The 15,693-nt window shown below is 34.2% G+C and overlaps 1 protein-coding gene across 8 annotated transcripts in view; it reads right to left on the reverse strand.

Annotated features, from left to right (window-relative positions):
- DMD (dystrophin) overlaps positions 1–15,693 on the reverse strand; it is a 2,057,113-nt gene that overhangs the window by 1,237,467 nt on the left and 803,953 nt on the right. For all 8 annotated transcript variants that reach the window (XM_041741334.1, XM_041741335.1, XM_041741332.1 and 5 more), the window contains 3 exons: positions 7,632–7,742; positions 7,069–7,242; positions 3,644–3,799 (listed from right to left, as the gene is read on the reverse strand). In XM_041741334.1, the coding sequence (XP_041597268.1) occupies positions 3,644–3,799; positions 7,069–7,242; positions 7,632–7,742 (441 nt within the window). The remainder of the gene's footprint in view (positions 1–3,643; positions 3,800–7,068; positions 7,243–7,631; positions 7,743–15,693) is intronic.

Here is a 15,693-nt window from a genome sequence, read left to right on the forward strand (position 1 = left end):
TTGTGTGTGTGTGTTTGGAAAAGGGACACATTTCAAAGAGTGCCACCTGCAGTACAATGCCTCAGCAGTCCCTGGTTCATGGGTAAATGCATGTGTGGTTGACAGAACTACTGCTATTTATGGATATTTCCCTAAAAATCAAAGCACAAAGAAGCCATAGAAGAAACGCTTCAAGTTTTATTCATTGAACCATTAAGCTAAGTTGATTATAATAAACAAATAAAAATATGTCCTGTAAGAAAAGTGCTATGGACTGAACTACATCCCCCCAAAATTAATACACTGAAGCCCAAAAATCAATGTGACTGCACCTGGATATAGGATCTTTAGGAAGTAATTAAGGTTAAATGGTATCATAAAGGTAAAACCCCAATCTGACAGGATTGTGGCCTTATTAGAAGAGGAAGAAAGATCTCCCTCCCTCTCCCTCTCTCTATCACCTCACACCCCACTTCCTCCCTCCTTCTTCTTCTCTCACCCTCCCGGTCCACCAGGAAAGATCACAAAGAAGATGTGGCTTCTGTAAGCCAGGAAAAGAAGCCTCACTAGGCTGACACCTGGATGATGAACTTTCCAGCCTCCAGACTGTGAGAAATAAACGTGTGTTGTTTAAGCCACCCAGTCTGTGGTGTTTTGTTATGGCGGCCTGAGCTGACTCAGAGAAAAGTAACATACGTTGAACAGAGAGGCAAGTGCAACCATATAAATTCTGAAGATGATTAAACTAGAAGTGTTTTTGTCTTTTTTTACAGAAAAATAATAATATATTAAGATGGCCTTTGTTTTGTTTGGTTTTGTCAAATAGAACCACTGTTGTTCAAGGTGCTCCAAAGATTTAAGTGTATACAGCTTTTTCTTAGAGAAGGAATACTTGACTCACAGCATTTTTATAAGAGGATATTTATATATTCCTTTTATTACTAATGGTTCTAAATCTTTATTTCAAAAATAAATTCTTGCCCTACATTTATGCTATATTCTCTCAGGCTATTAAAACTAAGTATGATTTCTTAGTCATCTTTCACTTTGCTTTAATGTTATTATTAAATGCCAAATGGCTAAGGAAACATCAACTTTCAAATATGCATTTTCAGGGTTAAATAGGGCTTTGCATAATAGTTAATTTGGGGCACTAGTAGTCTTCTGACATCATTTTTTATTGCTTTAAATTCAGTGACTACTTTATGTAAAATCTACTCTTGCAAAGGCAAAGATTTTGCGCAAATTCTTCAAGGCAAAAGAAAAGAAAAAGGCCCAGACAACATTTTATACTTGAAATAACAAAGAAACCACCTTTTCCCCAAATACACTTTTTATTAATAAAAAACTATCTATCAATACTTTAAAGTCACGGAGATCAAATCATAAATTTTTGAATACAGAGAACAGCTTTCTAAAAATTAACAAACTATAGCATTAGGAGTAATATTAGAGATTATTCAATTGATGTTAAATATAGAATAAATGGCACCTGTCAAAGTCTATAAATACTAGATGAGAAACCAAATGCAGATTCAACTTTCCCCTCTGTGGTTATCTTTAACATAGTGATAAACTTCTCCAGAAGGATTTAAGGGTATTTTATTCCAGAGGTAGCTTGATGGGCTATACAAGCAGGTGAAATGTATTTTATTTCAAGAGTATCCTCATGTTTTACTATTTACTGTGTATCAGTGATCCCTACTTTTTAATCAAATAAGAAGGAAAATATTTTGCCATAACAGGACAGTAAGCTGTCATTCAAAACATATGAAATATAAATGAGAAGGTTTTTAAAATTAAAGACTATCAGCTAATATGAATAGTTATTTCCAGATTTCCATTTTAATATAAAATTCACTTTCTCTCAGTGAAGTGTAAGTTGCAATTAGTAGCTTTAAGACACAACCCTCCATCTACTTCTAGGGCGAAATGTTAAAAATTGTTTCTGCATGGCTACTTCACAAATAAGGGCACAAATTTATATTTGTGTCTGTGGTAAAGTGACAATTTTCTCACTGATGTTGTTATGTTTAATGAAGTTGAGAACCTGAGCCATTAAAATATACTCTGTTCTCCTCACTGATCCCACTAAAGCTCTTTCAGTCAGAATGAAATTAAAATGTACAAATTTTTATTTTTTTCTGCTTTGGCCTTTATTTTGTCTTTCCCCACTAAGCACTAGGAAAGTTAAAGAACCCCTCACTTAAAGGTACTTGCTTAAAGTACTTAAACTCTTATTTATTCATAGATGGCCATAAATGCCAATAATAGATAACTTATTTGCATAAGTTTAAGGAAATAAGCATGAAATTTATTAATAAAATACATTTATTCCCTCAAATATCAGATAATATTTTAAGCTATCATCATTTTTAAAGACATAAATTAGTATTTTATTACTATGTTAATACTTTAAACTTTAGCTGAGCACCAAAAATAGTTTAAGGGTTCAGAGTAATATAAAATAATAGCATAGAAAAGGCCAGGTCAGCCCTCGACATTAACAACTCGTGCCTTTTTTTTTAGGATTTTATTTATTTATTCATGAGAGACACAGAGAGAGAGGCAGAGACATAGACAGAGGGAGAAGCAGGCTCCTAACAGGGAGCCCAATGTGGGACTCGATTCCGGACCTGGGATCACGCCCTGAGCCAAAGACAGACAGGCAACCACTGAGCCACCCAGGCGTCCTGACAATTCATGCCTTTATGACTACTTTTTAGAATTACTATCATTATTTTGAACCATCAAAGTTCTAAATCTATAGAAAATATACAGAGAATATTTGATTTAAGGGAAGTGAGATAACTATCCTAGTTAATCCAGAGTTTGGGAAAGGGGAGAGATGTAAACATCTTTAATTAACAGTGAAATGGGTGGGGGGCGCCTCAGTTGGTTAAGCATCTGCCTTTGGCTCAGGTCATGATTCCAGGGTTCTGAGATCCAGCCCTGCATCGGGCTCTCTGCTCAGCAGGTATCTGCTTCTCCCTTTCCCTCTGTTCTTGCTCTCTCTCTCTCTCTCAATAAATAAAATTCTAAAAAAAAAAAAAAATAACAGTGACATGGAATTAATCATTGGACTCTATCAGGACAAAAATACAAAAAAAAAATCATAGACCAATAGGACTTAACTGGCAATCCATTCTACCTTATTAGCCAAATGTGGTGGATTATGCAAGACTTACCACACAGGGAAATAACTTCTATGGAATGTGACAACTCTATTATACCTAATGTGGTCTATGTGGAAAGTGTCAACTTCATTGTATCTAAATATAAGTAAGGGCATTAGATTATAAGAGGCTCCAGCCTTTAAGTCATCACAGTAAATTTATACAATGAAAAGAAGGCAAGTTTAGAACAAAGAAACCCTTTTAGAACTATCCAGTGTGCCAATAAAAATCTTCCTGAGCTGTATACACTTTTTAATGTAGGCTGGAAATAAGATCCTTATTGTGTAATTGCTGTTTCTAAATAAGAACCGTACATGGGAATCCACCTCTCTCTCTGACTATGCATAAATGTATATACTAATCTATGTATTGAGACAAAATGATTAGACTTTCCAAGACATTAATTGTGCATCATCACTGCCTCTTGCTTTGCCATTTCAGAGGAAAGTGGTAAGTAGCCTATGTCTGTGGTCCCAGGGCACACGCACCTTTGCTCCCAGCTCATTATAATGCAATTTCAAAGCCGTAACTCTTTCATCAAGCTCTTTCGGGTTTTCCGTCTGCTTCTTCTGTACAATCTGACGTCCAGTTTTTATTACCATTTCCACTTCAGACTTCACTTCACTCAGACTTTTATACAAGTTCTAAGTTAAAACATAAAACATAATAATAAGCAACAGTATCCAATTTACACTATAATAATTAATAAAAAGAAACAGAGGTAGAGATTACCTTAACTGCCATTCTATGTTTACAGTTTTTTTTTTATGTTTACAGTTTTAATGCAGTAGCATTTTGCTGCTGTAACCAATATCTAGCTTTTGCACTTTCTATTGATGTAATGTTTTTATGTGTGATTACATACACAGATATAGACATGCAGAGTTGGTAATTATTCTCACTAAAGTAAGTAAGTATATAAATCATGAGTATATTTAGTTTTACAATTCAAGTTGATAAAGATTATTCCTAAAAGTTACAGTATTACTGTTTTAAATGTTATATAATACTACTGTGAATTTGGAAAAATTCATTGACTTTTTCATCAGGTATTGAGAGTCTAGTACAGCAGATAGTATTGGATTCACTAGAGAATCAGTGGTGGCCAAGACAGACACATTCACTGCTGTTCTCACACATTTTTGTGGGCATAAAACATCTAAATTTCCAGATCATAAATTCAACATATATTAATTAAATCATATAGAAGGAAGGAAGGTAATTTTAAATATGTTAATTGCATCATACAAATGTATTTTCTTAATGGGGTTGATCAATTAAATATAGTAGACACACAAATATTATTTAAAAACTCATGTCTACCTCAACCCTAAAGAACACATACATTATTTCACAAAAGTACACTGCTTTAACAAAGCCTAATGAAATGTGTCATCACACAAAGGACTTTTCTGGAAAGATATGTGTATGTATAAATGCATGCATGCACACACATGTGCTTATGTGTATATATGTATACAGGCATATATAATAGTTTACACTATACATTGTTGCTTTAATCTGTTCAGTGGTAAGCATTAACAACTACATGTTTTACTTGTACTACACAATAAAGTTACTAGTAGATAATTGCTTTTTCTTTGGAATTAGGACAAAATTTGGGTTTATTTTCTCTTTTCAGTTTAAAATCTATGCCTAGAGGCACCCTGGGTAGCAGTTTAGCACCGCCTTCGGCCATGATCCTGGGGACCCAGAGTTGGGTCCCACGTCAGGCTCCCTGCATGGAGCCTGCTTCTCTCTCTGCCTGTGTCCCTGCCTCTCTGTGTGTCTCTCATGAATAAATAAATAAAATCTTTAAAAATAAATAAGTAAAATCTATTCCTAAAACAACACATTTTTTTGTAAAGGCTTACCAAATATCCTACTTGTTAAAGCTGCATACATAATCTATTTCCATCTTAATCCCTTCTTTGGTGGTTGTTTTGTGTTAATCTTCCTTTACTAATAATTTTGGGTTCCTGTCTTAGCTTTCCAGATGATTTTTTTTACTTCATTTTACTACTTAGAAATTATATATATATATATATATATATATATATATATATATATATATAAATCAGTATGTAGAAATACTAAATAAGTAACTGTACAGAGGGAATCAACTCTATGAATTTTGGAATCAGAGGTATTTCCAAATGATATACTCTTTAAACATTAAAAAAAAAGTCAGAGATTTACTCTTATGTCGAAAGTGCGTAGTACAGTTAGCCATTAATACCATATCATTCAGTATGTAGAAAAAATGCTCATCACTGAGGGAGGGAAATATCCTTTGTATTTATTTGCATTCATGTTGAGAAAACTTTTTTTAAGTAAACAAAAATTTCTTGAAGGCAAAGGCAATGACTACAGTGCATGCAATAGGGCATCTTAAGTAATTGAAAAAATATAAAAGTTGTAAAGAAAAGATATCCTTATGGAAAGACTACTGAATTACTCCTGACATTTAAACCAGAACCAGAAACAAACTAGGAAAGTATTTGGAAAATGTTTTCCTGTGATGAGTCAGGGCACAGTCACAGTTGGTTAAGGAAGGGTGGTTTTCACCTCATACCTACTAATAGGTATGACAAGTTTTCTCATGTACCATTAGAGACTTGATCATGGAAGGGAACAGCTCTCCCTTTGGTAATATGTTTAATCATGATGATAGTATACTTGAGTCATTTGCTTTCAATTCTTTTAGCAAAATTTAAGAGGAGATATCTTCTTACAAATCCCTAATGTTGCTCATCTAATATCGGCCAATAATCAGACATTATTATATTCAAATTTTCTTTTTCAGGGTGGGAATTTTTATATAATGATACCACTAAAATGCAGCCTGTATTATGAAGAAATGTCATTGCATAAAAATATTTCAGAACTTTTCATGAAGAAATATATGTATCTATAAAGTTTTTGTTAAAAAGTTACTTTCCCACTCACAATAATATGACTGAAATGCATCTAAAGAGTTTCTTTTAAATTTATGTATGGATTAAATGCATAAGCAATACTTAAAACACAAAGTACTAACTAGATAACCTTTTTTACCTTTAATAATATTCAGTGCCTTTGTTTTATGTGAATTTCTACTCAGCTCATAGTAAACATAGAGTTATAATAATGCCTGTATTAGTCTAATAGATGCCCTCATACTCAGCCTTATGTTATCAGAGGAGTCATGTGACTTGGCCAATTTCCAATAATTGCAACAAAGGATACAGCTCAAAAATCCCATAATCTTCTGGAGATTTATGTTACAGGCTAATCATATGTCTTCCATGCCTTTTTCTTCTGTCTTTGAGGTCTGGTGGCATTGCAGTGTACATCCAGCACTGGTGTCTAATGGAAAGATACTAGGGTTTGGAGAAAGAGCACCTGGATTGGAATCTTGCTTTTGCCCTTCACCAGCTGCTTTGTCTTTAAATTGTCTCAATTAGTCTGTAACCTTGAGAATTAGACGTGACTTGTGTAGATCACTTAGCTTACTTGGTTTTCATTTCTGTAATGGTGTGTATTATTGTAGCTGTTGCTGTTACTGCTGTTTCCAGACCAATATATTGCTTTTTAAAATTCCCATTTAAAATATATATTCAAAGTATGATGAAAATTAAATAAAGGGATTCCCTCTTATATTTTCTATTGTCCTTAGAGAATTACAGATTCTAAAAGACACATATAGAGGATGTATTCAAAAGCCACTATTTCAATAAGTCCTTGTCTCTCAATACAACTGTGCTAACTTTTGATCTTAATCTTAAAATTACATAGTATAATGATTAGAGTTATGTGAAAAGGATCTTCTATTAGAAAGGAGGATAATCACATACCTCCTTATTTTTTCCTACATACTGTTTAATAAGGAAAGTCAAGGAGTAGCTGTGTATTTGCTTCCAGAAATACATACCACACAATGATTTAACTGTGACTGTACTACTTCCTGTTCCACACTCTTTGTTTCCAACGCAGGCAAATGCATCTTCACTTCATCTAAAATCATTTTACTTTCTTGTAGGCGCTGCTCAAAATTGGCTGGCTTCTGGAATAATCGAAACTTCATGGAAACATCCTGCAATTTTTTCTGTAAAGACAATATAAGCACCCATATAATTTTACATTACAAACAATAAGCAGTCATATTTTTGTTAATAGATTTTTCTTTATTCCTGAAGATATACAAGATTTAAAAAAAGGAAAGCAATTTTTTTCTACTTGTCTAGAACAAAGGATACATACATTTGGGAGAATTCGGTAGTTGTTCTTAATGTGATACTAAATAAAAGGTAATTTATTAACCTATTTTATCCTTAAAATGTATAACCCCCCAAAATCTGTATTATTTATGTATCATGTTGTAGTTTTTAAATAATGCCCTTGATCCCAATTTTTCTAATAATCAAATTGTCTAATACAAACTATATTTTAATACCCAATTAAAACAAGTTCCTTAGTTTATGCAAGAACATGTACCTGTGCCACATCAATTTGGGATAGTACCCTTTGGGCAGTCTCCTTTCCCTGGTTATGTTTCTTCATTTCTTCTAAACTGATCTCATGACTTGTCAAATCCGATTGGATTTTCTGTTGGGAGGACAGCATTATTAGTCAGCATGTTCTGCAGGATATTGCAAAGAATAAGTCACTTTCCAAGAAGATGGAATTCAGGAACTCTCTTAAAGCATTATTACAATATAGCCTCCTTTAAAATGACAATAGTTTTGGGTTTCTTTTTTTACTTACCCAAAGTTATCAAAAATGAAATGGCTTATTTCTCTCCTATTTGGGTTATTATGAAAAATAAATTATCCTTTCAAGGCAGGGATAATGCATAGGTATTTCAGATATTTTCAGAAGGAAATACCTGTTTATATCTAATATGAAAGACAGATACTCCCATATCTTTGAATTTACACTCAAATCTGACCAAAAACAAGGTAACAAGGTATCTATCTGTCTGTATATCTATCTATCTATCTATCTATCTATCCATCTCATAGCTAATTGTAACAAGGATAAGATATGAGAAAGTTGCATATGGACAATATTCATAAATAGTGATCTTTACTCAGTCATTCTGTATTATATTTCAGTTAAATTTCAGGGTAATTATGGATTTACAAAAATGAAGTTAAATCCTTTAATTGGCCTTGGTTTTTTGTATGTTAGGTACTTAAGAGCTTCTTAAAGAGACTGATTTTTGAAATTTAAATAAATAGAAAAATTCCTGTATTTTCTACACTGAGGAGACCATTTTTGATGGAGTTCTATTCAAAAGTATGTCTCTATTTGACTTGTACACTTCTGAGCCTGCTTCAGGAGTTGGTTAAGCCATGCAGTGTGCAGAGAACAAAAGAATAAATTCATGTATTTCTTTCTTCCATCTTCCAGATCCAGGAAAAATCAGCAAGGTGTCAATTTATTCTAATTTAAATTTTGGTTGCTGTCAGATTATCACAACTAAGTTAGGAAAGAAACTGATTAACCTAGACCAGAGTGCCCATAAAATTTCCATTCAAAACAATTTATATAATGAATTTTAGTATAACCTAATTTATACCAACTAAAGTCAATTCCAGTATATATTACTAGAAAATAACATCTGTTTGATTAGCAGTAGTTACCACAGAGAACTACAATCCTGCAATGAGTAGTGTGAATTATCCTAAGAAAATGGGTCAAATGGTGAAGGAGTTACTTAGTATACAAGGTTATAAATGTAGAGATATGCCTTCATATTATTCTTTAACATACTGACCCTTACAATTATAAAGACTAACGATAAATTACTTAAGTAATTATAATTCTGGCAAAAAATAATTAAGAGCAAAGACTAATGCAAATACATACTATTTTTATTTTTAGTATATATATGTATGTGTGTGTATATATATATGTGTGTGTGTGTGTGTGTGTATATATATTTTTTTCATTGATTGAATTACTCCCTTATATAAGAAAAAGTGGTATATGCTATTCTCCAGAAACCATAGTTTGGGGTTAGGGATCCATGTACGTGCATAATAACATTATTCACCAAGTTATAAACACTAAAGTACCTACAAAATTAATGGGAGTGTGCAGGATAGAGAAATACATAACAAGGAAGTTAACAGATGTCATAAAAGAGGTGATGTTAAACAGAACTCTGAATAATTAGTAGGCATTCCTGGCAGTAGCAGAAGCTTTGTGGGGAGTGGGGGGTATGATCATGACAATTTAATTGGAAAATGCTCATCCCCTCATAAAAGTAGGCCAATAGCAACTGTGTCCCTGCCATATAAACCTACCCATTCCCAAGTCATAGATTATTAAAAGATGGGCAATGCTTGTGCCCAGTTAGGTCCATCAAATTGTCTCTCAGAAGTGATGGGACAAAGTCTGACCAAGTTCTATGGGTGCTGAGAATTGTCACATATGTCAGGAGACTGTGCTTATGAAATTCCCAGTTTACAGTGTCAAGTGAGGAATAGTAAAGATTGATGACTAGAAAGAGAAGATAGAAGTAGATGCAAAAAGAAAGAGAGGTAGAGACAAAAATACTGATTGCTTTCAATCACAGGCTGAAGTAAACGGCACTTTCCAAAGATGGCTGTAACAGCAGTTCCATACTACATGCTCTTCTTACCACTCCCCCATTAAGAGGTAGAGTTTCTTTACCTCTTTAAATCTAGGTTGTCCCTTTGCCTGCCTTGACCAAAAGAAGAGGGCAAAAGTAGTGCTTTGTTAGTTATGGGAGAAGTCCCTAAGAGGACTAGTAGCTTCAACTTCTACCTTTTTGGAACATTCACTCTTAAGACATTCCCTCTTGGAACATATCTGGCATGCTTTGAGAAGCCTAAGCCATGTAAAGAAGTGGTGGGTAAGTGTTTCAGTCAAAGATCCCAAGTGAGCTTTAAGCTTGCAACAAACATCAACTGCTAGATATGACTGGGCCATCTTGGATGTCTAGTCCAGCTGAGCTTACATATCACTGCAGTGCTGCCCAACAACTGCCTACAATCACATGAGAGATCCCAAGAGATAATGATAAATAGCTGGTGCAAGTGGCCAAAAAAGCAGTGTGCACCTGTAAAATTAGTATTTATTTAAGTGTACTCAAATGTTAGAGGGCCCTAATGAGGATGAGGAAAGAACCATGGAAAACAGGAATTTAAAAGATATAGAAAAGAAGGAAAGCATCAAAGAAAGAAGAGGAAGAATCCTAGAGAAAGAAAACATCCAGGTAACAGAAAGGGTATCACTTCAACCAAGTGATATAAGAGTCTTAAAAATGAGGGAGAAGTCAACAAAATCAAGTTTGAGACATGTCAAATGAGGTAAGTTCTAACAAGTGTATACTAGCTGGTCAATGAGCATTGTAGCTAGAACAGAGTCAGTGGTAAGAGCAGAATTAGGTTTTCCAAGGCTGAAACCTGATTAAAGATCAGGAAACCCTCATCTATAAGTAGTTTAAGTTATTTCTGAAGAATTTTGTCTCTCCACATAATGTAACATGGTCAATGAGACTCAAACACGTATTAACGCTATGTAAAAGGAGCCAAGGGATGAGAAAGATTTTTTAAAAACTGAGAATATAATTGATTTTAAAAACCCTGTGGGAAGCCCGACAGAATGAAGAGAAAAATATCAATAATCAGTGAAAAATTCTGACAGAAAGACAGCTGCTACTCTTTCAGAAGCCAAAGGCAAGATACAAAGTTCATTTTTGATATAGAAAGACAGAAAGGGTTTCTTACTTGATGCTTTCTGTAAATCAGAACAGAAGAGCATTAAGAGAAATCTAAATTTAAATTTCAGGACTCTGGAGGCATCTGGGTGGGCTTAGTTAAGCGTCCAACTCTTGATTCTGGCTCAGGTCATGTTCTTAGGCTCATGAGATTGAGTCCTGCTGAGCTCAGCCTCCAGCTCCTCGTTTAGCGGGGAGTCTGCTTTAGATTCTTTCCCTCTCTCTCTCTCTCTCCCTTTGACTCTCCCCTTGCTCATGCACATGTGTTTGTGCTCTCTCTCTTCTCTCTCAAATCAATCTATCTATCTTTAAATTTCAGGGCTCGTATTTACCACCTGAGCACCAAAACTTTCTGAAGCTCAATTTTCTCATTTCTACACTAAGGATGATGACAATGAGCCAATAATGAAGCATTGTCAGTAGTCCTGGGAAAATTCTCATGTTTGCAGTAGACAACTACACTGGTCTTGGTAAAAAGATCAGATGTTATGGTGTATGTAAAAATACTTGTTCAAGTTTGCACAAATATTTAGTTGCAAACTGTGTCATTATGTAGTATTTATTTATAAGGAAGAAATTCTTTTGGTATCCAGTGAGGAAGAGAGAGAAGAGGGTGGAGGAGGAGTCTAAAGATAAGTGATAGAAATTGCATAGTCACTGTGGAAACTGGGGATGGAAATTGATGAGAAAAAAAATTTGAAAAGATACTCAGAGCAGAGGGACCAAATTATGCATCTGCAACAGGATCTATTTACATGTTTTTAAAGACTTTCATTTGTCTAGCACTCAAGGTACATATAGTAGAGGGAAAACTGAATTATACACATATTTCTTTAGCCTTTTATATTAGAATGGCAAGAAAAGAGCACTGAAAGGAATTCGTCATCATCATCACCACCAAAGCAGACATCCATGTCAGCTTATATACCAACAATTCACATATAATGATTTAATCACCTAATCAAACTAAGATGTAAGTGTTTATCATCCTCATTCACAAATGAGAGTAGGAATGTTGACTTGTCCAAGGTAACATACTTAGGAAGTAGCAAACTCAATGTCCTCTCAACAACTATACTTCCTCTTAAATTATGATTCCAAAATAAATGTATCCTCCATATGGAAATTTGTCAGACGAGAGTTCATCCCATTGTGCATTAATAGTATTTAGTTTATGAATCCAATTCAAGAAACAAGTTCTGCATCTACTACCCAATTCCATATAGTGAGCACAAACTACTGCCCCTATTCTTTTTTTAAATTTAAATTTGATTAGCCAACATCTAGTACATCATTAGTTTCAGATATAGTGTTCAATAATTTATCAGTTGTGTATAACACCCACTGTTCATCCCATTCCGTGTCCTCTTTAATGCCCATTACCCAATTACCCCATACTGTCCCTATTCTTAAGGATCCTTTGTTCTAGAAAGATAGAACATAGAGGTATAAATTAAAGTTAAAAAGCAGAAATATAGGGGACCCCTAGGTGGCTCAGTAGTTTAGCGCCTGCCTTTGGCCCAGTGCGTGATGATCGAGTCCCACATTGGGCTTCCTGCATGGAGCCTGCTTCTCCCTCTGCCTGTGTCTCTGTCTCACTGCCTCTCTGCCTCTCTCTCTCTCTCTCTCTCTCATGAATAAGTAAAATCTTTTTAAAAAGCAGAAATATATGTAATACAATTTAAAAAACATGCTATGTGATAAAAAAAGAAGGGATGTACTCATTTCTACTATAGAAGGTAAAATTTTAAGAAATTGACATAATTTAAATTGCATTTGGGAGAAGGGGGCTTGGGAGGGGTAGAAAATAAGAAAATGAGATTGTATTCCAGGCTGTGAGAGCCATGCTACCAGGGATTGGGTCTGGCACATGCAGAGTGCCTCAGAGAAGGAAAAACTAGGTGTGGGTAGAGTAAGAATTACTTTGGAGAGGAGGAATTGGTATGAAGCTATTGAGCCCTTACAAAAGACTCTTCTGTAACTCAGCATTTAATTTTGTATTTCTAATTGGTATAACTATTTCTCCTTATCTTAAAGAATGCCTCCCTCAAACCTGCCTCCCGTAGCCTGGCATTCCAAAACAAAGGCAAGAGAACTTAAGTGATCACCGAAACATGGGTCTTCTGACACTAAATTCCACAATTTCTCAAATAAGCCACCCTGTTGTCATGACTGATAAACAACAGGAACAATGATGTACAAAAACATAACCTACAACTTAATCTTTATTTGTCACCAGGACATGGGAAGGACCATAACATGCGAAAGGGAAGTTTCACAATTTGGAACTCAATGCAAAGCATTACATGGACTTTGAGATTCTCAAATTTATATCAAGCTTTTATACAGAGAGTTAAGAGGCTGAGTGTCTGTACTCTTAGAAAGATCACCACTATTAAAATCATTGAAATTGAGAAAATAGTTTTGAACACCATATAAAACTGGAATTTTATTATAATTTACAGACAGCATTTCTAGAAAATTTCTCACATCTATAGAATTGTTCTGCTATGATTAGAGATAAAAATGGCTTTATAAATTAAGTATATTATGTGATTATGTGAGAAAAAGTGCAGTGAGTAAATATATTTCAAAAATTAAGGGTAAACATCTGTTGTATAGAACATCTCAGAATATTCCTTTGTGATATCAAGAGGAATACAGTTCTTTGGCCAAATTACCCTTTTGCTTTCTCTCTCTGTATTTTAAAAAAAAAAGGTTAGAGGGGTTGCTGGGTGGCTCAGTTGGTTAACTGTCTGACTCTTGATTTTAGCTCAGGTCATAGTCTCAGGGTCTTAAGATTGAATCCTGTGTCAGCTCCGCACTGAGCATAGGGCATGCTTAAGAATCATTCTCTCCCTCTCCCTCTGCCTCTCCCACCCCAGCTCTTGTGTCTATACTCTCACTGTTTCTCTCTAAATAACTAAATACAAAAATCCTTTTGCTTTTTTTGTTAGAGTACATCACACAAGTAGATTTGGGAAAACATATCTAATACACTTAATGAATATATTCAGTAACAAGAATTCAATTCATTACTAAAAGTATAAGATAAAAATGGGGATCTATTTCCTTTCAATTCTACTTTGGGAAGACTGTGTAACATGCATTCACTTTTAATTAGCTTGTACCTTTTACAAATTAATTCCACAATTCTTACTTTCAAGTGATAATTCATTTTTAGTTTGTACTTAGGACATAATTCGTTACCTACTTTTTTAAATCTCATCAGATTATTATTCTGGAACTACATAATTAAAAATTGTTTATCACTTTAGGGTAAGTTTATTGTGAAATAGAGAAGTGATTTGTTTAAATAACAGTATTATGGAAACTTCCAGGCAGACGGGACGATCTCGTATTTGAAAACTCTTCTAATAAAAAGACGCACACAATATCGTCTTTCCTGACATTATGATCAGAAAATGAAAAAGTAATACTATAGAAGAAAACACTGAATGCCCAAAGTCCTGGCATCAAGCCCCACATCAGGCTCCCTACTCAACAGGGAGTCTGCTTATCCCTCTCCCTCTGACCCTTCTCCCCATTTGTGCTCTCTTTCCCTCTCTTTCTGTCTCAAATAAATAAAATCATTAAAAAAGAAAAGTTGTAAAAACACTATAATTTGAGTTCTATTTTCACCTAAGATATACATCTACCAGGATATGGATGAAAACTGAAGAAAACAAATTGATCTTGTGAAGTTGTCAGCTTGGATTTATATAAAATCAGTAATTTCCAACAAAAACAGAATGAAAGGCAGTAGCAGATCAGGGCTACTGATTTAGAACATCCATGTACACTGTAATAGAAGTTCTCAGGTCTAATGCCTTTCAGGATCACTAGATTTTTTTTTTCTTCACAAAGTGATATAAGGTAAATTATGACATCATGCCATTACCAAGAAAGGCCATGTGACAATACTGCAATTATGTTTATAACTAGCACCATACACAGAAAGCAGGAAACAACAATGGGAATAGAAATAACCATTTATCCATTAAAGATGGTAAAGGGCAAATTAGAGAAAAATTAACCAAACTTTAAAGACGTTTCCAATATAGTATTTTACCATTAACTGAGAAGAGACCAGGCCTTTTCACTATGATTTACCTCATCAGACTATTCTCATGTATCAAAGTAATGACAAAATGGCAAGCAAAATGAAGCTGTAGCTATCAAAAGTATTTAAAGAAATAAAGGACACTATATCAAATGATTGTTGGAGTATTTGTGAGGTCAAATAAAGGAAATAATTCCAGAGGAAATAACTAAAATATTCCAGAAAGAAAAAAATTATAAGATGTCATGTGGAGACAATTAATGGAGAAATGTAACACTATTAGATTAGTCATTTTATAACAAGTGACAATTCTGAAATTACACCCTCCAGAAGAGGAAACAGCCGCAATCAACAGACTCACAAAATTAGAGGAAGAAAATGTACTGAAGGATCTTGGATTATTTGTACTTTTAAAGCATTTGGGAACATGAAAAGAACGCACTAATTATGGTACTGGGCAAAGAATTTTGAAAAGTTTTAGAATATGCACTTCAGTATTTCAGTAAGTATAAAAGAAAAAAGAAATTCACAGTTATTTTTTATTACTGTTTGTCAAAAAGATCCTAGAAGTTAGAAAAGATAGAAAGCATTTTACCTATAAATTAAGCTCTGTCAAATGGAGAAGTTTTGACTTTTCTCAGGAATATGCAACAGGACAAAGAGCTTGTTGTATTATAACTACTTAATTAGAGGCTCTTTTCAGGTCTGTGAGGGACACTGGAACCTAGTACATATTTAATAAG

Source organism: Vulpes lagopus, chromosome X, assembly GCF_018345385.1.
Source record: "Vulpes lagopus strain Blue_001 chromosome X, ASM1834538v1, whole genome shotgun sequence".
In the NCBI taxonomy this organism is placed as follows: Eukaryota; Metazoa; Chordata; class Mammalia; order Carnivora; family Canidae; genus Vulpes; species Vulpes lagopus.